General features: G+C 39.2%; 1 protein-coding gene across 4 annotated transcripts in view; it reads right to left on the bottom strand.

Annotated features, from left to right (window-relative positions):
• LOC139754228 (phospholipase D2-like) overlaps positions 1 to 23,654 on the bottom strand; it is a 96,863-nt gene that overhangs the window by 44,930 nt on the left and 28,279 nt on the right. For all 4 annotated transcript variants that reach the window (XM_071671558.1, XM_071671549.1, XM_071671541.1 and 1 more), the window contains exons 7-13: positions 22,260 to 22,355; positions 19,560 to 19,697; positions 11,705 to 11,828; positions 11,222 to 11,322; positions 8,729 to 8,917; positions 5,795 to 5,874; positions 2,911 to 2,983 (exon numbers count right to left, since the gene is read on the bottom strand). In XM_071671558.1, coding sequence (XP_071527659.1) covers positions 2,911 to 2,983; positions 5,795 to 5,874; positions 8,729 to 8,917; positions 11,222 to 11,322; positions 11,705 to 11,828; positions 19,560 to 19,697; positions 22,260 to 22,355 — 801 coding nt within the window. The remainder of the gene's footprint in view (positions 1 to 2,910; positions 2,984 to 5,794; positions 5,875 to 8,728; positions 8,918 to 11,221; positions 11,323 to 11,704; positions 11,829 to 19,559; positions 19,698 to 22,259; positions 22,356 to 23,654) is intronic.

Raw genomic sequence — 23,654 nt, forward strand, 5'->3', positions numbered from 1 at the left:
AAAGAATACTTCCCACGTATTCCCTGCGTGTCATAGAAGGCGACTAAAAGGGGAGGGAGCGGGTGGCTGGAAATCCTTCCCTCTCGTTTTTTTTTAATTTTCCAAAAGAAGGAACAGAGAAGGGGGCCAGGTGAGGATTTTCCCTCTAAGGCCCAGTCCTCTGTTCTTAACACTACCTCGCAAATGCGGGAAATGGCGAATCATATAAAAAAAAAAAGAAAAAAAAAAGAATATATATATATATGGAGATGGGAATGAATAAAGGCAGACAGTGTGAATTGTGTGCATGGGTATATATGTATGTGTCTGTGTGTGTATATATATGTGTACATTGAGATGTATAGGTATGTATATTTGCGTGTGTGGACGTGTATGTATATACATGTGTATGGGGGTGGGTTGGGCCATTTCTTTCGTCTGTTTCCTTGCGCTACCTCGCAAACGTGGGAGACAGCAACAAAGCAAAATAAATAAAATAAATAAATGAATATACATGGGAAATAAATAAATATACATGGGAAACGGCGATCAAGCATGAAAAAAGTATATATCACAGTAATTTGCAAATAAAGTATGCAAATATCTTAAATCTGGTGTTCTAAAAACTGGCAACATCCAAATTCAAAATCTGCATGGATGCTGGTGTTCACAAAAATCCCCAGAACTGCAACTTCTATGTAATCACATATTACTATCTTACTGTACACTGTGCAGAAGCTAATTAAAGAAATATCTAATAAGATAAGGTATGTTGCACTGCAAGAAGTGCTTACAATCCATCACAGCCTTATACACACCCAGCTAGAGAAACTCCAACCCCTACCAAGCCCACTGCCTGCTACTGAGCATGCACCCATTCAATAATGTTCCAAGCTGCCCCTACAATGGATGAAATGCATAATCTACCAACTGCCTCTCCTGCAGCATCAGCCTTATCACATCAAGATAACACTCATGTTTATTCAGATTCATCCTCATCTGGGATGGATGCCATCCCAAGCACTTAACGTAAGTAATTTCATATTCCCTAGTACTAACATGTAGAATTTGGGATCAAAAATGACCAAGGACTTTTGGTAAGTGTAATAAATAATTACAGCTGTAATGTTCAAAACCCACATATAAACTGGGAAAAGAAAACTCCACAGGTTATAATGCATTTCATCTACTATCAGGTCCCTTTGACATAGTAATCATCCAGTGGCCAGATTATTCCAAAATCTGGCAACTGCTCAGCCTTAATGCTGCTGAATTTGAGACATTATAGTATTCAGTATATGGTCTCACTTTCTATACTTAAGTGCTTCTCCTGCCTTAGTGAGGAAGTGTCATAAACAGAAGAGCAACAGCCTGTCAACTTGTCATGTATCATGTACTGAAACCAGAGCCTAACCAATACAGCCAAGTCCCATAGATATACTCCAAGGTTTATCATGAATGCTTCATGTACCCTAGTTCAGCCCTATGACAGCATATCCCCCTCCTTATACTAATCTAATTCATTCACCACAGTCAGCCCTTGTATGATGAAATAAGGAGGAAAATACACGTTTTGAAAGTATCAAAAACATCAACACAATGTTTGATGGAAAAACTGTAAGTCTTCAAGTTATGAGCAAATTAAAATCCAGATTAAACTATTTTATAAGGGGCATATCTTTAACTAGTGTTATGGGTTTTATGCATTCAAATTCTTTAATACTGAAATACTATTGTACAAAGTATCACTGCCCACATTTGACTTTTCTCCAAGTTGTAAGCTATGTTAAGTTCCACAATAAATCTTTTTAAAAGTTGTTTAATAGAAACAAAATCAAAACTAGTTATGAGTGGCATGCCATCTAATTCTTTAGATCGTGGGAAACAACTTTAAAGTACTACGGCCAAAGCTGAAATTTTCTTTTAAGTTATTAGGATGGTTAAGTTTCATGTTAAACCTCTTTATTAATGGCTTAATTCATGCAAAATCCAAAGTGTAATTATGGGTTTTACATCATTAAATTTCTTAGACATTGGAGTATATCTGTTTAACCCCACTGAATTCTTCTGAAGTTGGGGTAAACCTGTATAATGTTTCATGAGAATCTGACTCAAACTTTTCAAGGTATGACCTAGGTTAATCTGCAGATTACAGTGTGATTCCTGAGGAGAGAAAGATGAAGGATGAGTACACAGATAATTGACAGAAAATGGTAGCAATTAACAAAATAATCTATAAGTGCCTGGTATGCAACATATAATGCACAAGGTAATCCCTAGGTACTTGCAATGCTATTCACATGTCACAAATAGGCATGAGAGAGATAGATGGAAAGATATTGTCTGAGAGTTTGAAAAAATCAAATAATAAAGTGAACAAAGTGTGAAGACATGATATGAAAATATAGCATATGGCATATCCAAGGAAAATATACTGTACTAAATTTAGCTCAGTTGTTTATGTCAGTTAATCACTTTTCAGAATTAATTTATTTCTAAAATGCACCTCAATGGGTTTGTGGCAAATGTCAATGATGAATGGTGTCCAATGGCTGGCTGTCTATCTATCTATCTATTTACATTTCTGATGCCCATTCCCTCCATGAATTCCCATCAAGGGAGTGGCCATGGCAAAAGAGTCTCCACTTATCCCTGTCTTTACATGCTTCCCTCAGATACACCATTCCACGCATTCTTCCCCAATTTCTCTCCCATCAGTACTCTTCCACTCTATTTCCCAAATCAATGTACACTAGCAAAAACCAATGTTCTAAATGTCTATCTAAAGGTACATAACAAATACCATCCCTATAGTTTATATAATCCAATTTAGGTATCAAATTTTCAAAGCAACTTTTTCTAAGCCTGGATCCTTTCTTGAACTGAACTTTTCCAGATCACTGATACTTCTGAAGAATTTTTCTCACTTACCAGCGTGCATATGAATTGCAGCGGACTGGGGCAAAGGATCCATAACGTGTATCTTGGCTGGTAAAATCTTTGGCTGTAACAAAAGGTAGACATATCAGTACCATATAACAGCAGAGAACTGAATGTTTGAATCTGTATTTCACAGGCCTCATAATTTCCTAGAAATAAATAATTTCACCACCCTTTTTCTCACTCACATAATTTCCATTTTTCCAAAAGCCTTCGCATTCAAGTAGGAACATTTGGTAGAAGTAGTACATAGGAGCATTAGATAAAAGTCAGTAGGAACATTATGTTTCTAGAAGCCTCTACAAACAATCCACTAAAGATGCCCTCTGTCACTGGCCTGTTAAGGATGAGGCAATAAAGGCTAAGAAGTGACACTGGAGTTCACTACTTATGGAAACTATAGTCATGGCCATCCCCTTGAGGGAGTTCCAGTTGGGAGGTGTTAGAGATATAGATAGGCAGATAGATTTACGAATCCTTATCCTCACCACCATAGGTTATAATCAGATATCCAACAAACTGCCCCTCTCAGCCTATTCATATCCAAGAGTCATTCTTTTGCAAGTTTATCAATCAATACATAATCCAGTAATATCTGCTTACCATATTCCCTACTCATCCATGTATACAAATGTAAGTCACTTTTTTAAGCCAAGTATTTCTAATCACGTGTCCTTTTTCAGAACAAATCCATAAGTTGTTCATCATTTCTACTTGTATCTCTAAATACCCCATGCCCCCAGTTATACCCTCAACTGCCTAATTACCCACTTTTACATTTTTATCAACCATCGCTAATAAACAATCTTTCACATCAAAACTGCTGACAAACTCACTAAGCTACTACCAAAACACTCCTCTCTCTTCCTTATTTCTCTTGTGGCAAGGTGCATACATACTAATGATCACTCACCTCTTGTAATCCACTTTTCTTTTTACCCACATCAGTTTGGCGCTCACTTCCTAACACATTCACACACTCTCACAACTCTTCCGTTAACAGAAGTGCTACCACTTCCTTAGCTCTAACATTCACACTGACCCATGACTTTATCCTTAAGTCATTTCCAAACCATTCTTTCCCTTACCCTTGAGCTTTGTTTCACTCAGAGATAGACCATTCAGGTTATCTTCTCAAATATTATACCTATCTCTTCCTTCTTGTCATCTTAGTTACATCCACATGCATTCAGATGCCCCATCAGAGCCTTTGAGGATGGGCACTCCTTACTTGCCTCCTTATTCTGTTCTAAATTTTAGAAAGTAAAATACATGAATGGAAAGGTTTCTAGCCCTCTGCTACTGTCCCTCTTCATCACCTAAAACACAGGAAATATGTGGGAAGTATTCTTTCTCCCCTATCTCAAGGGATTTTTTTTCACAAGGATTAAATGGAGTCATCTCAGGAAGAAGTTATACTGCTATGAAAAATACTACATAACATCATATGCAGATGAAAGATGAATAAGGAATACATGCCACAGCAGAGGGAGAATTGAATGGCAACAAACATTCTTTCAAATGGTAATACAATACAAATCAGTGACACTTAGAATACATAGGTGTATAGAACCTTCAAATGCAAATATCAACTTGCTAACAGATATTTGGAATAACCCCTATGTAAACTTTTCTATTAGATATTTCATGTTAGGATGGATGCCATAAATATATAAGTACATCTTTTTGGAGGAAGAATATTAGTATTCATATCATACAATTTTTTCAAATGCCTGCAAGTCTCTATCATCAACATCTGAATCTCAAGCAGTATGCTAAAATCAAAAACAACAACAAAATTTTTAATCTGTCATTCAGCTCTACTTAGACATGGGATGAAAGTTAGTAATGGAACTAAGAAAAAAATGGGTTGAAATAATCAAATGAATTTAAGAATGAAACATAACTAGATGAAAAAGTTGATCAAACAGGTGAATCTTCATTCAAGAAAGCCCCAAGCACAAAAGATGAATACATGAAGAAAGTGTGGAAGTCGAGAACATTATCTCGGAAAGCAAAAATGGGTATGTTTGAAGGAATAGTGGTTCCAACAATGTCGTATGGTTGCGAGGCGTGGGCTACGGATAGAGTTGTGCGTGCAGGAGGGTGGATGTGCTGGAAATGAGATGTTTGAGGACAATGTGTGGTGTGAGGTGGTTTGATCGAGTAAGTAACGTAAGGGTAAGAGAGATGTGTGGAAATAAAAAGAGCGTGGTTGAGAGAGCAGAAGAGGGTGTTTTGAAATGGTTTGGGCACATGGAGAGAATGAGTGAGGAAAGATTGACCAAGAGGATATATGTGTCGGAGGTGGAGGGAACGAGGAGAAGTGGGATACCAAATTGGAGGTGGAAAGATGGAGTGAAAAAGATTTTGTGTGATCGGGGCCTGAACATGCAGGAGGGTGAAAGGAGGGCAAGGAATAGAGTGAATTGGATCGATGTGGTAAACCGAGGTTGACGTGCTGTCAGTGGATTGAATCAGGGCATGTGAAGCGTCTGGGGTAAACCATGGAAAGCTGTGTAGGTATGTATATTTGCGTGTGTGGACGTGTATGTATATACATGTGTATGGGGGTGGGTTGGGCCATTTCTTTCATCTGTTTCCTTGAGCTACCTCGCAAACATGGGAGACAGCGACAAAGCAAAAACAAAAAAAAAAAAATGAACAAGTACATCATTTGCTTCATATGAAGAGATTAAATATATATAAAACACTCAAGAAATATATTCTTTTTTAATACAAAGCACATTGCTTTAATCACAGTCATTAATGTCCTTTTAACTGATTTTAACTTGAAGAAACATTAATCAGACTATTCATTATAAAGAAGAAAAAAATTCTAATGCATCTAAAACTTGTCAAAACATGAACTCACCAAATTTACGCTGTGTTTTGGTAATGACTGAATACCATTCCTTCCTACTGAACTCTGAATCACATTTTATTTTCAGAGATCTGAAACAAAAAATAAATGAAAATGACTGCATTTCCCACTTAAGCGAGGCAGTATTAAGAACAAAAGAATAATGACCACACACACGTCCAGTTTCTAGCCATCGTGCATATTGTACTGAAACCAGACTACCATCCACAGCCTAGTTCCACAGGTTGTTACATGTATTACCTCACTCTCATGAATATTTTGTCCTTTATACCCCCACACCTCCTTCACTTGTGGGTAGAAATTACCTCTTGCTCCCATCAATTTCAACACAAAGATCCTCTTGATCAGTCTCTCTTCACTCACCCACTCCATTAACCCGGGCCATTTCAGCACAGTGTGTTTGGTCTTTTTAAGTACACTGTGTTTAATACTAAACCTCTTTCACACTAACATGACTTACATAATTAACCAACCTCATGCAACAAATCACCCAAAAGCATTTCAAATACAGCATATCCACTCTTCCTTTCTATGCATTCCAAGTCTCACATTCATACAGCAGTCAACTATTATGCCTTCGAAAATACCCACCTTTTCCTTATTGGGCACCGATCTTTCCTTCCACATGAGTAGCCCTTTTACTGTGGACAGGGGGAAAACAGTCCCCTTCCCTCAGTGTGGCTAGAGGAGATGAAAAATTGAAAATAAAAAAATTCTTTGATCTTTACAGTGACAGTGAACAGAACAATTTATCACGATTCCACTAATGTTTGATTCATTTAATTGCAATTGGTAATACTGCCACTATATGGCATCAAAGGGAATGACATTAGCCAGTCAGTGCGACCATACATGTGAGTATGCTACTGTATTTTTCTCATAACTATGAAATCAATGTAATACTGTTTGTGTTCTCACTTTTTTGTATTTATACATTCATTTATCGTGTGTAAAATCAATGAAATTTAGAGTGCAAAACTCAAAAGCATTCTATTGAAGTTTACTCTCTTGCTCTGAAATTGCAATGCCATCCTCCATTCTCTGACATCCAGAAAGCAAAGCCCTCCAATTTCTTTCGTATGGGTGAAGCTCACAGCCCCTGGCAACTTTCTATCACCAAGCTAATGAAACTAGGATTATTCTAAATGCACCATGCTTAAAGAATTAAAAATGGATCACAACTGGGACCTGCAGATATATAACAGATGGACACCAATCGGGGCCCACAGTGAGAGGATTAGTGCATCCACAACCTCTTCCAAAGTGTGCCTCACTTAAGCCCACTCTTAAGTACCCAAAGCACTCCACTTCCTGAAGTCTCCTCATTCAAACTCACACTCAAACACATCCATCTCACCTCTCTACTGCACCTAATTACCATACTTTTGTTTACATATACTTTCAAATTTCTACTTCTACACACACACCTGAACTCTATGATGGGTTTCTGAGGTCTGCTACCAAGCCAGGTCATCTCTGTTAACCCTATTCTACACTTTATCCACATCCATAAAAGCAAGTCACTCTTTCTTTAAATATATCTCACACACATTAACAGCATTCACCTGATTTGCACATCCTTAACCTCTTGGAACAACATAGCTCCTCCCTTATCAGCTGATAATACAAGGAAAAGTAAACTTCAGATGAGATGAACCAATGATATGAAAAATGGATATCTTAGATGAAGACCTAAGATGAATTTACTTGGGACCAAAAGCAATGGAAGCATTCTGTGTTTGGAGGTGGTGTGACTAGAGATGTTGATGTCACCTGACAATGAATTTAGAAACCAAAGTGAAAAAGTAAGAAGCATATATGTAAGCACAGACATCTGTGTTTCACTTTAACAAATTGGACATGGGCTGAGGATGTTTTGAATAATTCATGAGGTTGTATACATCTGATCCACCCCTTTGATATTAGGATCAAAGTTTATGACAGACACAGAAGAGAAAGAAAAGTAAGGTTGATCTTATCTTTGATGCACATTCCCACCATGAACACCCTCAAGAGGTAAGCCTGGGCAAAAGAGGTCAATGTGTGAAAAAGTGGCATCAAATTATGAAATATAGCTGGATGGGCAGAAAATGAGGAAGCTACAGAGGCTTAAATATTTATCCTGTACTTTTAACAATGACAATGGAATAGGAGCAAATATATCATGGACAGTTCTATAAAGCAGCAGGTTACTAGAATATTACAGTGTACTAAGTTACATTGATGAATATAATGAAAATTATTAAAATTGGCAGGCAGAATGAAAATGGATGAAAAGGAATTTTCGTCAGTGGATGTGGGGCATAGAGAGTGGACACACAGACAAATGATGATATCAAAATGAGCAGTACAGCTGAATAAATGACTAACTGGGTCAGAGCACTTTAAAAGTATGAACATGAGGAAACTAAGAATGATAAAATGGTTAAGAGTGTACTGAGTACAGTGACCATAAGGAAGTACAAAAAGCTAAAGTAATATGGTAGGGCTTAATGAGGAAGTGTGTGAACTAGTGGTCTGTTTCAATAAAGAAATCTTTAGAAATAGTTAATGATCATAAGGTGCAGGAGGGATCAAAAATTAACTATCCCTCCGTGAAGTAAGAAAAGGCACATGTAACACTGACTGGCTGATGGACCAATCTGTTTATAGTTATAATATTGTCACAAAAAAAAATACAGGTAAGCTTCCACAAGCACCACCATTTTCATGAAAAACAACAAAATCATCATCATTTGAGACCTACTTTCATGCATACTATCTCTTTCACACACAAATAAACTCTCATATGCATAATCAAAAACAATCTATCATAAAGAGGCAAAAGGTTGTAAATGCCTAAAAAAGAAGTATCTAGAAAATCAATACCTTTTCTTTACCCTTTAGTTTCTGAAGTATCTCATCATAGCAATACAGACAACCCACCTGGAGAGGTTAGATATGAGAAGACCATTACGAGCACCAATCAGCCTATAGCCATGTGAAACCTGGAAACCTGCATCCATGAGCATAACAGTGCGCACTTGACCTGTCTTTGGCGATAAGAAGAAGAGGCATGTCTCTTTCAGCACCAGCCATCGCTGCTTATACCTTCCAGTACAAGATATGACACAGCTGCAAAAGAGTAAAAATACTTATCTTTCCAAAACATGAACAAAAACAGAATATAGGATATCAAAAGAGTAGTATCTCCTCATTTTTGACTGAACAAAGCATGGTAATTCAGTCAAAAAAAAAACTACAACATGTAAATTAATTCTATTCGAAATGCCATCTTCAATATGTACAGTAAAACGGGAAACATAACATCTTCTATCAATATCTCTGAAGTCTGTACCCTTTAGGAGCTCCCTTGATGGGGTTACCAAGCAAAAGTCTCCATATCTTTTCCTGAGGAAAAGTTAATTTCAAATCCCATCATAGTCATTAATACACATGCACCATCTTAAGCTCCCACATCCCCTATTGTATGTTCTGACTTCCTCTGAAATAATAAATTTTTGCTCCAAAAATTTTGCTTTAAATTTGAGCATGGTAAACATGGTAAATATCCATAGCAAGTGATTGTCATTTCCTGCTTTAGCAAGTTATCTCTATGAAGGGACTAACAGTGGCCCCTCTGGTTTCATCTACTCTTAAGCTCTCATGTATAATGCACCAAAACCATAGCATGCAGTTTATAAACGAGACCCACAGAGACCCATATCAACTTATAAACGAGACCCACATCAACTTATAAACGAGAACCACAGAGACCCATATCAACTTATAAACGAGACCCTTATCAACTTAATACACTCTATTCTATGCATAACTCCAATGTACCTGAATGGTCAGGCTCTGATATTGCTGAGTTGTATACATGGGTGAAACTGAAGAATTATATCAGTGGCAAACAGTACATCTTTTCTCTATGGATGCTGGGAGGAAACTGATGCAATGGTTACTTGGGCAGCATGCCAGTGGCCAATTAGGCTTACAATGAACTGCAGTGACTCATGACATAAGAAGATAGAGGAGTAATCTAGGTTACCACAACATAAAAAAAAATGATGCATCAGCAACCCATCACCAGTGTATCAAAGTGAATTATGAACAAATATACTTATAAAAACACTTCATACAGAGGTTCTTTGCCAACCACTGGGGTTACATTCCTAGAAGGTCCCATGGTTGGCAAGGTACATGGCCTATGGAAAATAGGAGGCTAGGGGAGTGACCCTTGAGATGCATACCTTGCCATGTAATAAACTCTTTATGGCATACTCTAAAAGCAACATGCTTTTGCTAAGGAAGTACACTGATTCCCTACTTACAAACTATGTGACTTACAACCATCCATACATACAACCGGAAAAGAAATATAAATCTAAATGTAAAAATGACATGAACTAAAGAATATTAATCAAAGGCAAAATGAAACTACAGAATCATATAATAAAGATGGTTAACAAAAAAACAAGATAATCATGATAGAATTTGAGCAGGATAAAAGAATGCTGTACAGGTATACGAGTTCTACACGCCATGCTGACATATGTCTGACCTGACTTATGTCCATTTCGAGATCCAACCAGTCGGTCAGAACGGAACTCGGACATATGTCAGGAAGGGGGTGTACAGAGAAATGTCCAAACCGTAAAGTAATAATACAATGTCAGTAACTCACCAATGATTCTTTGCCTGTGTACTCCTACAAAGCAAACAGCCAGCAACATCACAGAAAATGCTACCTCAATATTTGTCCTTGAAATACAACTTGGTTATGACAATCCTTCTACCTCCCTAGAAATGTGATGTGCCAGGCTGAACAAGAAGCATCCCATGGCTCCTTCACAATAGACCAATGCACGAGTAAAATTTTGATGGTGCCAAGGAAAACTTTGAATACTTACAGCTTGATGCTATGGTTGGTAAAATGGCATACATTAGTATAAATGCTGTATACTTAAAACCATGGTTGGCAAAATTGTGGTAGATGAGTGTCTGTGTATTTTACACACTAAAACAAGGCACCTCATGTGAAATATCCCTTGCCCCAATCAAATCTCTTACTACATCTATCTACCTCTTGCACATAGATCTACCTTCCCTTCTTGTATCTTGTACTGTACCAGAATATAACTTATTGACCAGCTTATCATCCGTCATGCATTCTACATTGCCATGCCACCTCAAAAGATTTTCATCCATGTGCCTTTCTAATAACTTCTCCTTGCATAAACTTCTTACATCTTCATTACATCCATCCTCCCATTTCAATCCATACTACACAAATCATCCATCTCTACTGCTCTATTTTCTTACCTATCCTGACCAATATACACTTGGGTTTCATAACTATGCAGTGGCAATGGGATGTGTACAAAATCACTCAGTAATAAAAGAGTTAAAAAAAACAATCATCAGCACCCTCACCATTTACAGCAGCTGCGTGGACTACTGTCACCAATCCTCTTTTGAACATAGCCTTCCTTGACCTTCTTTCCAAGATCACTAATGAACGATATAGGAGATATCTGGAATTAACAGAAGTCTTCATAAACACTAAGAGTACAGGAGTCCTTCACTTGGATAAAGATTCACAAAAGAGCATCAAAAGATACTGAAATGCAGATATACCTTGTCACATATATGAACAAGAGTAAGATAATAAAGTAAAAACTACCACACAGCATACTGAAATTACATTTCAGAACTTAAGCAGCTCAGTCTATGCAAAGCCTCTACACACATCACCAATATATTTTTCATGCCTTTCTACAACATGGCCTTTTAATAATCTAAAACTGCAGTTAATATAACTAATATCTAAAACAAAGTTTATACAAAATTCAAAATACAGACACGAAGGAACAACAAAATGGTTCACTACTGGTTAAAAAATGAGTAGAAACATACCTCAAAGAACTCAAGCACAGCTTGATGGCTACGGAAGAGAGGGTGATGGAAAAGATTCTTGAGGTAAGTTTCCAAGTCTGCACGGATGGTAGCATCCATTGTCTGCAGTGCACGACGAGGATACCTGTTTAATACAAAGTATTCTGAAAGATACATATCAAGGCAGCAGGTTTGGATGGTATTGCAGAGGAATCTATTAAAAAAAGGGGGTGACTGTATTGTTGACTGGTTGGTAAGGTTATTTAATGTATGTATGACTCATGGTGAGGTGCCTGAGGGTTGGCGGAATGCGTGCATAGTGCCATTGTACAAAGGCAAAGGGGATAAGAGTGAGTGCTCAAATTACAGAGGTATAAGTTTGTTGAGTATTCCTGGTAAATTATATGGGAGGGTATTGATTGAGAGGGTGAAGGCATGTACAGAGCATCAGATTGGGGAAGAGCAGTGTGGTTTCAGAAGTGGTAGAGGATGTGTGGATCAGGTGTTTGCTTTGAAGAATGTATGTGAGAAATACTTAGAAAAGCAAATGGATTTGTATGTAGCATTTATGGATCTGGAGAAGGCATATGATAGAGTTGATAGAGATGCTCTGTGGAAGGTATTAAGAATATATGGTGTGGGAGGCAAGTTGTTAGAAGCAGTGAAAAGTTTTTATCGAGGATGTAAGGCATGTGTACGTGTAGGAAGAGAGGAAAGTGATTGGTTCTCAGTGAATGTAGGTTTGCGGCAGGGGTGTGTGATGTCTCCATGGTTGTTTAATTTGTTTATGGATGGGGTTGTTAGGGAGGTGAATGCAAGAGTTTTGGAAAGAGGGGCAAGTATGAAGTCTGTTGGGAATGAGAGAGCTTGGGAAGTGAGTCAGTTGTTGTTCGCTGATGATACAGTGCTGGTGGCTGATTCATGTGAGAAACTGCAGAAGCTGGTGACTGAGTTTGGTAAAGTGTGTGAAAGAAGAAAGTTAAGAGTAAATGTGAATAGGAGCAAGGTTATTAGGTACAGTAGGGTTGAGGGTCAAGTCAATTGGGAGGTAAGTTTGAATGGAGAAAAACTGGAGGAAGTAAAGTGTTTTAGATATCTGGGAGTGGATCTGGCAGCGGATGGAACCATGGAAGCGGAAGCGAATCATAGGGTTGGGAAGGGGGCGAAAATCCTGGGAGCCTTGAAGAATGTGTGGAAGTCGAGAACATTATCTCGGAAAGCAAAAATGGGTATGTTTGAAGGAATAGTGGTTCCAACAATGTTGTATGGTTGCAAGGCATGGGCTATGGATAGAGTTGTGCGCAGGAGGGTGGATGTGCTGGAAATGAGATGTTTGAGGACAATGTGTGGTGTGAGGTGGTTTGATCGAGTAAGTAATGTAAGGGTAAGAGAGATGTGTGGAAATAAAAAGAGCGTGGTTGAGAGAGCAGAAGAGGGTGTTTTGAAATGGTTTGGGCACATGGAGAGAATGAGTGAGGAAAGATTGACCAAGAGGATATATGTGTTGGAGATGGAGGGAACGAGGAGAAGTGGGAGACCAAATTGGAGGTGGAAAGATGGAGTGAAAAAGATTTTGAGTGATCGGGGCCTGAACATACAGGAGGGTGAAAGGCGGGCAAGGAATAGAGTGAATTGGATCGATGTGGTATACCGGGGTTGACATGCTGTCAGTGGATTGAATCAGGGCATGTGAAGCATCTGGGGTAAACCATGGAAAGTTGTGTGGGGCCTGGATGTGGAAAGGGAGCTGTGGTTGGGGGCATTATTGTATGACAGCTAGAGACTGAGTGTGAACGAATGGTGCCTTTGTTGTCTTTTCCTTGCGCTACCTCGCACACATGAGGGGGAGGGGGATGGTATTCCATGTGTGGCGAGGTGGCGATGGGAATGAATAAAGGCAGACAGTGTGAACTGTGTGCATGGGTATATATGTATGTGTCTGTGTGTGTGTATATATATATGTGTACATTGAGATGTATAGATATGCATATTTGCGTGTGTGGACGTGTATGTATATACATGTGTATGGGGGTGGGTTGGGCCATTTCTTTCGTCTGTTTCCTTGCGCTACCTCGCAAATGCGGGAGACAGTGACAAAGCAAAATAAAATAAAAAAAAAGTACATATCAAATTCAATTTTGATCTTACTCCACTTCATATCTCCCTGAATTAGGTGTTGGCATGGTAAATTAATTCACATTTGGGTATGGGAAGTAAGAATACTGCATAACTGTTCACAGTTTCCCATTATCAAGGTAATATAGAGAACACATGAAGAAATGGCCTCATTCATTCATATCAGATCTCTAGCTGTCAAGTGTAATGCACCCAAATCCCATCCCAATATCCATAACCAGGCTCCACGGCCCTTTCCGTGGTTTCCCCTAGCTACTTCATAAGCCCTGGTTCAGTCCACTGACAGCACATCATACCCTGGATACCACGTCTCTCCAATCAAATCCATCCCATGCATGCCTTACACACTCCTGCTTGTTCAGACCCTAAACATTCAAAACCTACAAAGAAGATAATAATAATAATAATAATAGTAATAATAATAATAATAATAATAATTTTTTTTTTTTGCTTTGTCGTTGTCTCCCACATTTGCGAGGTGGCGCAAGGAAAAAGACGAAAGAAATGGCCCAACCCACCCCCATACACATGTATATACATACGTCCACACACGCAGATATACATACCTACACAGCTTTCCATGGTTTACCCCAAACGCTTCACATGCCCTGATTCAATCCACTGACAGCACGTCAACCCCGGTAAACCACATCGATCCAATTTACTCTATTCCTTGCCCGCCTTTCGCCCTCCTGCATGTTCAGGCCCCGATCACTCAAAATCTTTTTCACTCCATCTTTCCACCTCCAATTTGGTCTCCCACTTCTCCTCATTCCCTCCACCTCCGACACATATATCCTCTTGGTCAATCTTTCCTCACTCATTCTCTCCATGTGCCCAAACCATTTCAAAACACCCTCTTCTGCTCTCTTAACCACGCTCTTTTTATTTCCACACATCTCTCTTACCCTTACGTTACTTACTCGATCAAACCACCTCATACCACACACTGTCCTCAAACATCTCATTTCCAGCACATCCATCCTCCTGCGCACAACTCTATCCATAGCCCACGCCTCGCAACCATACAACATTGTTGGAACCACTATTCCTTCAAACACCCATTTTTGCTTTCCGAGATAATGTTCTCAACTTCCACACATTTTTCAAGGCTCCCAGAATTTTTGCCCCCTCCCCCACCCTATGATCCACTTCTGCTTCCATGGTTCCATCCGATGCAAGATCCACTCCCAGATATCTAAAACACTTTACTTCCTCCAGTTTTTCTCCATTCAAACTTACCTCCCAATTGACTTGACCCTCAACCCTACTGTACCTAATAACCTTGCTCTATTCACATTTACTCTTAACTTTCTTCTTTCACACACTTTACCAAACTCAGTCACCAGCTTCTGCAGTTTCTCACATGAATCAGCCACCAGCGCTGTATCATCAGCGAACAACAACTGACTCACTTCCCAAGCTCTCTCATCCCCAACAGACTTCATACTTGCCCCTCTTTCCAAAACTCTTGCATTCACCTCCCTAACAACCCCATCCATAAACAAATTAAACAACCATGGAGACATCACACACCCCTGCCGCAAACCTACATTCACTGAGAACCAATCACTTTCCTCTCTTCCTACACGTACACATGCCTTACATCCTCGATAAAAACTTTTCACTGCTTCTAACAACTTGCCTCCCACACCATATATTCTTAATACCTTCCACAGAGCATCTCTATCAACTCTATCATATGCCTTCTCCAGATCCATAAATGCTACATACTGTATTTTGACTGGTTGGTAAGGTTATTTAATGTATGTATGACTCATGGTGAGGTGCCTGAGGGTTGGCGGAATGCGTGCATAGTGCCATTGTACAAAGGCAAAGGGGATAAGAGTGAGTGCTCAAATTACACAGGTATAAGTTTGTTGAGTATTCCTGGTAAATTATATGGGAGGGTATTGATTGAGAGGGTGAAGGCATGTACAGAGCATCAGATTGGGGAAGAGCAGTGTGGTTTCAGAAGTGGTAGAGGATGTGTGGATCAGGTGTTTGCTTTGAAGAATGTATGTGAGAAATACTTAGAAAAGCAAATGGATTTGTATGTAGCATTTATGGATCTGGAGAAGGCATATGATAGAGTTGATAGAGATGCTCTGTGGAAGGTATTAAGAATATATGGTGTGGGAGGCAAGTTGTTAGAAGCAGTGAAAAGTTTTTATCGAGGATGTAAGGCATGTGTACGTGTAGGAAGAGAGGAAAGTGATTGGTTCTCAGTGAATGTAGGTTTGCGGCAGGGGTGTGTGATGTCTCCATGGTTGTTTAATTTGTTTATGGATGGGGTTGTTAGGGAGGTGAATGCAAGAGTTTTGGAAAGAGGGGCAAGTATGAAGTCTGTTGGGAATGAGAGAGCTTGGGAAGTGAGTCAGTTGTTGTTCGCTGATGATACAGTGCTGGTGGCTGATTCATGTGAGAAACTGCAGAAGCTGGTGACTGAGTTTGGTAAAGTGTGTGAAAGAAGAAAGTTAAGAGTAAATGTGAATAGGAGCAAGGTTATTAGGTACAGTAGGGTTGAGGGTCAAGTCAATTGGGAGGTAAGTTTGAATGGAGAAAAACTGGAGGAAGTAAAGTGTTTTAGATATCTGGGAGTGGATCTGGCAGCGGATGGAACCATGGAAGCGGAAGCGAATCATAGGGTTGGGAAGGGGGCGAAAATCCTGGGAGCCTTGAAGAATGTGTGGAAGTCGAGAACATTATCTCGGAAAGCAAAAATGGGTATGTTTGAAGGAATAGTGGTTCCAACAATGTTGTATGGTTGCAAGGCATGGGCTATGGATAGAGTTGTGCGCAGGAGGGTGGATGTGCTGGAAATGAGATGTTTGAGGACAATGTGTGGTGTGAGGTGGTTTGATCGAGTAAGTAATGTAAGGGTAAGAGAGATGTGTGGAAATAAAAAGAGCGTGGTTGAGAGAGCAGAAGAGGGTGTTTTGAAATGGTTTGGGCACATGGAGAGAATGAGTGAGGAAAGATTGACCAAGAGGATATATGTGTTGGAGATGGAGGGAACGAGGAGAAGTGGGAGACCAAATTGGAGGTGGAAAGATGGAGTGAAAAAGATTTTGAGTGATCGGGGCCTGAACATACAGGAGGGTGAAAGGCGGGCAAGGAATAGAGTGAATTGGATCGATGTGGTATACCGGGGTTGACATGCTGTCAGTGGATTGAATCAGGGCATGTGAAGCATCTGGGGTAAACCATGGAAAGTTGTGTGGGGCCTGGATGTGGAAAGGGAGCTGTGGTTGGGGGCATTATTGTATGACAGCTAGAGACTGAGTGTGAACGAATGGTGCCTTTGTTGTCTTTTCCTTGCGCTACCTCGCACACATGAGGGGGAGGGGGATGGTATTCCATGTGTGGCGAGGTGGCGATGGGAATGAATAAAGGCAGACAGTGTGAACTGTGTGCATGGGTATATATGTATGTGTCTGTGTGTGTGTATATATATATGTGTACATTGAGATGTATAGATATGCATATTTGCGTGTGTGGACGTGTATGTATATACATGTGTATGGGGGTGGGTTGGGCCATTTCTTTCGTCTGTTTCCTTGCGCTACCTCGCAAATGCGGGAGACAGTGACAAAGCAAAATAAAATAAAAAAAAAGTACATATCAAATTCAATTTTGATCTTACTCCACTTCATATCTCCCTGAATTAGGTGTTGGCATGGTAAATTAATTCACATTTGGGTATGGGAAGTAAGAATACTGCATAACTGTTCACAGTTTCCCATTATCAAGGTAATATAGAGAACACATGAAGAAATGGCCTCATTCATTCATATCAGATCTCTAGCTGTCAAGTGTAATGCACCCAAATCCCATCCCAATATCCATAACCAGGCTCCACGGCCCTTTCCGTGGTTTCCCCTAGCTACTTCATAAGCCCTGGTTCAGTCCACTGACAGCACATCATACCCTGGATACCACGTCTCTCCAATCAAATCCATCCCATGCATGCCTTACACACTCCTGCTTGTTCAGACCCTAAACATTCAAAACCTACAAAGAAGATAATAATAATAATAATAATAGTAATAATAATAATAATAATAATAATAATAATAATATTTTTTTTTTGCTTTGTCGTTGTCTCCCACATTTGCGAGGTGGCGCAAGGAAAAAGACGAAAGAAATGGCCCAACCCACCCCCATACACATGTATATACATACGTCCACACACGCAGATATACATACCTACACAGCTTTCCATGGTTTACCCCAGACGCTTCACATGCCCTGATTCAATCCACTGACAGCACGTCAACCCCGGTAAACCACATCGATCCAATTTACTCTATTCCTTGCCCACCTTTCGCCCTCCTGCATGTTCAGGCCCCGATCACTCAAAATCTTTTTCACTCCATCTTTCCACCTCCAATTTGGTCTCCCACTTCTCCTCATTCCCTCCACCTCCGACACATATATCCTCTTGGTCAATCTTTCCTCACTCATTCTCTCCATGTGCCCAAACCATTTCAAAACACCCTCTTCTGCTCTCTCAACCACGCTCTTTTTATTTCCACACATCTCTCTTACCCTTACGTTACTTACTCGATCAAACCACCTCATACCACACATTGTCCTCAAACATCTCATTTCCAGCACATCCATCCTCCTGCGCACAACTCTATCCATAGCCCACGCCTCGCAACCATACGACATTGTTGGAACCACTATTCCTTCAAACATACCCATTTTTGCTTTCCGAGATAATGTTCTCGACTTCCACACATTTTTCAAGGCTCCCAGAATTTTTGCCCCCTCCCCCACCCTATGATCCACTTCTGCTTCCATGGTTCCATCCGCTGCAAGATCCACTCCCAGATATCTAAAACACTTTACTTCCTCCAGTTTTTCTCCATTCAAACTTACCTCCCAATTGACTTGACCCTCAACCCTACTGTACCTAATAACCTTGCTCCTATTCACATTTACTCTTAACTTTCTTCTTTCACACACTTTACCAAACTCAGTCACCAGCTTCTGCAGTTTCTCACATGAATCAGCCGCCAGCGCTGTATCATCAGCGAACAACAACTGACTCACTTCCCAAGCTCTCTCATCCCCAACAGACTTCATACTTGCCCCTCTTTCCAAAACTCTTGCATTCACCTCCCTAACAACCCCATCCATAAACAAATTAAACAACCATGGAGACATCACACACCCCTGCCGCAAACCTACATTCACTGAGAACCAATCACTTTCCTCTCTTCCTACACGTACACATGCCTTACATCCTCGATAAAAACTTTTCACTGCTTCTAACAACTTGCCTCCCACACCATATATTCTTAATACCTTCCACAGAGCATCTCTATCAACTCTATCATATGCCTTCTCCAGATCCATAAATGCTACATACTGTATTATTGACTGGTTGGTAAGGTTATTTAATGTATGTATGACTCATGGTGAGGTGCCTGAGGATTGGCGGAATGCGTGCATAGTGCCATTGTACAAAGGCAAAGGGGATAAGAGTGAGTGCTCAAATTACACAGGTATAAGTTTGTTGAGTATTCCTGGTAAATTATATGGGAGGGTATTGATTGAGAGGGTGAAGGCATGTACAGAGCATCAGATTGGGGAAGAGCAGTGTGGTTTCAGAAGTGGTAGAGGATGTGAGGATCAGGTGTTTGCTTTGAAGAATGTATGTGAGAAATACTTAGAAAATAATAATAATAATAATAACAATAATGAAAATAAAAATTCAATGATCACTTACTTGAGTAGCCTTTTCTGAGAGGTTGCAGTTTCACCATCCACTGTATCAGCAGCCTGTTGAGCTTGTTTAATCTGCTTCCGCATACTCTGCCTCTGCTGTCTCGTTACCTTTGTTGCTGATGGCATTTTCAGCCTGGTCCTGTATTGTTATTCAAGAGACTACTTTTTATGTCTTTGAGCAGCACCAATAGAAAAAAAATTGCAGAGCGTATGGTATACTTCCTAGGAAGGCCACTCATGTGTGTTGTTGTAGTGAGGAAATTTAATGAAATAAATCTGAACATCCAACACATTCTCTTCATCTACAGTATAGTGAGTGATGCAGAAGCTTCTTGTTATTCTGACCCTAGTCAAATGTGACAATTCAATGACAGTGATCTACATTCAAACATATTATGGTGTAACTGTTCAGCTGTTCCACAAGTGATGCACTGTCAATATGAAATACATAACAATTTTGTAAACTATAAACTCTTTATGTTTGATAACCAAAAGTGGAAGGAAAGAATATAAGACCAAGGTTAAGAAAAGACAATTATGATGAGTGTCTGAAAATGCCTAGAGACAAATTTACTTGGGAAGATTATGCACAAAAGGTTCTGCTTCATAAGATAAAAAAAAAGAGCCTTCTGGAAAAAAAATGGCTACACACAGTACATTCCTCATAATGTTATAAGCTGAGATGGCAAATTCTTCGCTTACAAAATATTCTCTATCTATGAAGAATGGGATTACCAAACAAAATATACACTGTAATGCACTGATACCACAGCTCCCTATCCACATCCAGGCCCCAGAGACCTTTCCATGGTTTACCCCAGATGTTTCACATGCCCTGGTTCAGTCTACTGACAGCGCGTCGATCCCAGTATACCACATCGTTCCAATTCACTTTATTCCTTACACGCCTCTCACCCTCCTGTATGTTCAGGCCCTGATTGCTCAAAATCTTTTACACTCCATCCTTCCACCTCCAATTTGGTCTACCACTTATAAATCATGTAAAAAATGTAAAAATCTATTTTTCAAAATGAAGTGAGAATGTCAACACAAAATTGGCATTGTCACACATATGATCCTCCCTGTGAAAAATTCTTCAGTTTTCTGTGATGTTTTCCCACCCTCCCATTTAAGTTTTCAAACTTCTAGTTTAAAAAAAGAGCATCCACAAAAAAGGTTGGACTTACATATTCTTGCTGAATATTTCAAAAATTTTCAATTAGTGTAAAATTCCAAGAAAAGCGAAATAAGCTGGATATATACAAAGATCAATTCTTTAATTAGCTGGCAAACTATTTCCAGTCAATCAAAGTGACACATGGTTATATATGGAGGTCAAATCTATAATTAGCTTGTAAACTATTTGCTGATAATCACTCACCCCTCTTCGTATATGCCCTCTTTTTCAGTCCCTGCACCTTAGGCAGTTGCTGGTAGGCAGCCAACAATCAGGGAGGTATATTACCAGTACTACCCGCCTGAGTATCATGAGGATTAGTGGCATCTGCTTAGTGAGCCAGCACTTTATTGGCTGTCAAGTTACACTCCTCTGACCCAGGTAGCTGTCTTTTCTTTCTGCCTCGCTAACATGTGGACTACTGGCACTCTGTCCACAAACATACAATCTCTCCTTGGCATATGTAACTTTTGACAACACTTAACTCACTCAGCTCATTCTTTGTAACTTGATTTTCCTGTGGTGAGCACTATGAGCCATCCCTGGCTTTTAGAAAAATGATAGGAGCAGTAGATAGTAGTAGTAAGTAGGAACATTTAGGCAGAAGCATTTGGTAGAAGTAGTAGGTAGGAGCATTAGATAGAAGTAGTCATTAGGAACATTAGGTAGGAGCCTCTGAAAATACTGCACTAGACTTATCCTCAGCCAGTTACCTGTTAAGGGTGAGTAAGAAGCAGCACTGGAGTTCTTTAGTCACAAAGACTCTTTTGCCATGGCTATTCCTCTGAGGGAGTTCCAATTGGAGCAGGAGTCAGAGATATAGCATAGCACAGCATAACTATTTCCAGTACATCAGACTGACACAGATAATGTGACTTTGCCATCTTTTGATTAATAACAAGTGGCTTATGTCTGTAGAACAATTAAGGCAATGATTAAGAGTTAGCCAGTGACTGGTGCCATTGTTTTTGATGATTATAGGTGTTAATGTGCAATATCATAAAGCAGAAGTGTTTTCCTCAAAAACATGCTTTAAGATTTTGATGCTGTCACAAAACTTATTAGGTTCCAAAAAGGAAACTGACAGTAAATGGCTTTTACTCAGCATTAACTGAATTGGATTGTTTGAAGGAACACTGATTGGGAAAATTGATATGCATAAAAAAAATGCACCATAGCTGTCAATAAAAACCTTCTATGGGAAAATTGATATACATATGAAAAATGCACCATAACTGTCAATAAAAACCTTCTACCTATCCATAGCTCTGAAGACTGTTCCCTCCAGGAACTCTCATCAAGGGGACGGCAATGGCAAAAGTCTCCACTTATCCCTGTCCTTACATGCCTCATTCGCATACACCATTCCACATATTTTCCCCCCCATTTCCTTCCATCAAGAACTCTTCCACCTTACCATGCTGAAATTCAATTTTCTGAATAAATGTTGCAATTCTCCTAACCTCGCTAGACCATTCTAGCACATATATGTATTACTGATATCAAAATGAACATAAAACTGACCTGAAAAGTAGAAGCCCACTGTGTAGAGCTGCTACCTGCCTCACTTTCTTCTGAACAGTCCATTTATGGTCTCCATGCTCCATATTAATGACAAGCCTTAAAAATAGATAGGCAAAAGAATGATCATGGGATGAAAGTTTCTCATGGGGGTATGCACAGACTCCATACAATAAGAGATATGTTGAATAATATGTGGATTTCTTGTCATAATGATACTGTACATACATGCAAAATCCTTTCAAGAATATTTTCAGTTACCACAGGATCCCCTGGCTAAGTAACATACTTTAATGGCTATTAGCCAAACTTTGCAATCCCTGTATGCTTTGAATACAAAATAAAAAGTTTCTACGTGACAGTAAGACCAATTGAAGAGGTAAAATGTGAACCATACTCAGGTATGGCTTGTGATGTCAAAACACTATAGAAGAGACATAAATATACAAAATATCTATGCTCATATCAATGAAGTAGAGGGATATGATATGAAGTCAAAAAAGTATACTTGATACATTTCTTACGTTTGCAAATCAAATTTTCTTGTTGTATAAGCATGAGTAACACAAATGGTTACTCTGCTTCCCCTTTCTCTATGCTTAAACTTTATATTACAGTAGCAACAAGGACATAATACCTAAAAACAAAATCAGATACAGCTATCTTAGCTGAAGATACATGGTAATAATAAGTAAATCACCTAAAGTAATGTGGTAAATAGAGATTTGGCCAGTTTATTCATTGTGGGTATACATGTTATGAGGGCTGCAAGATAAATGGGCTGCTAAAGAATCTAATGAGCCCAGAAAACCTAAACACAAAGACAAATGAAAACTATAATTTGTCCTATAAGTACTCTTTCCTCAAACTGCTGTGACAGATGAAAAAATTTTCAACATAGGACAGCAGGTGTTAAAATAAGTTGCCTGTAAACTATAACCTCATTATTTTAGTTTCTGTCAGATATACCCAGAAACTATTTTAGCAAGTGATGCAGTGAATAAAACTAATTGACAAGAAACAGAAAACTAGGGTTGATCTGACGTTCATGGAAACTGCAAATATTTTTACACAGCAGAGACACATAAACATAGCATAGCAACATGATTCTGACCTAAAAGAACAGTAATAAAAGTAAGATTAGAAACACAGCTCATGGTAATGACAGGTGAGAATTAACTACAAGAATAAAACCCAATCATTTGTACACAGCTATATCCTTACTTTTCACTCCTTCCCAGCACTCTTCACAGCAACTTTTCTCAGCTTTCTTTTTGCCCTTACTCTTCAATAAGTAAATTCACTGACCAACCTTGCGAAGTGACTACATCATCCAATAATAAAATCATGATACATACTATATAATAGATTAACTTAATCTAGGAGTCAATAAAACCA

The sequence above is a fragment of the Panulirus ornatus genome, chromosome 2 (genome assembly GCF_036320965.1).
Source record: "Panulirus ornatus isolate Po-2019 chromosome 2, ASM3632096v1, whole genome shotgun sequence".
In the NCBI taxonomy this organism is placed as follows: Eukaryota; Metazoa; Arthropoda; class Malacostraca; order Decapoda; family Palinuridae; genus Panulirus; species Panulirus ornatus.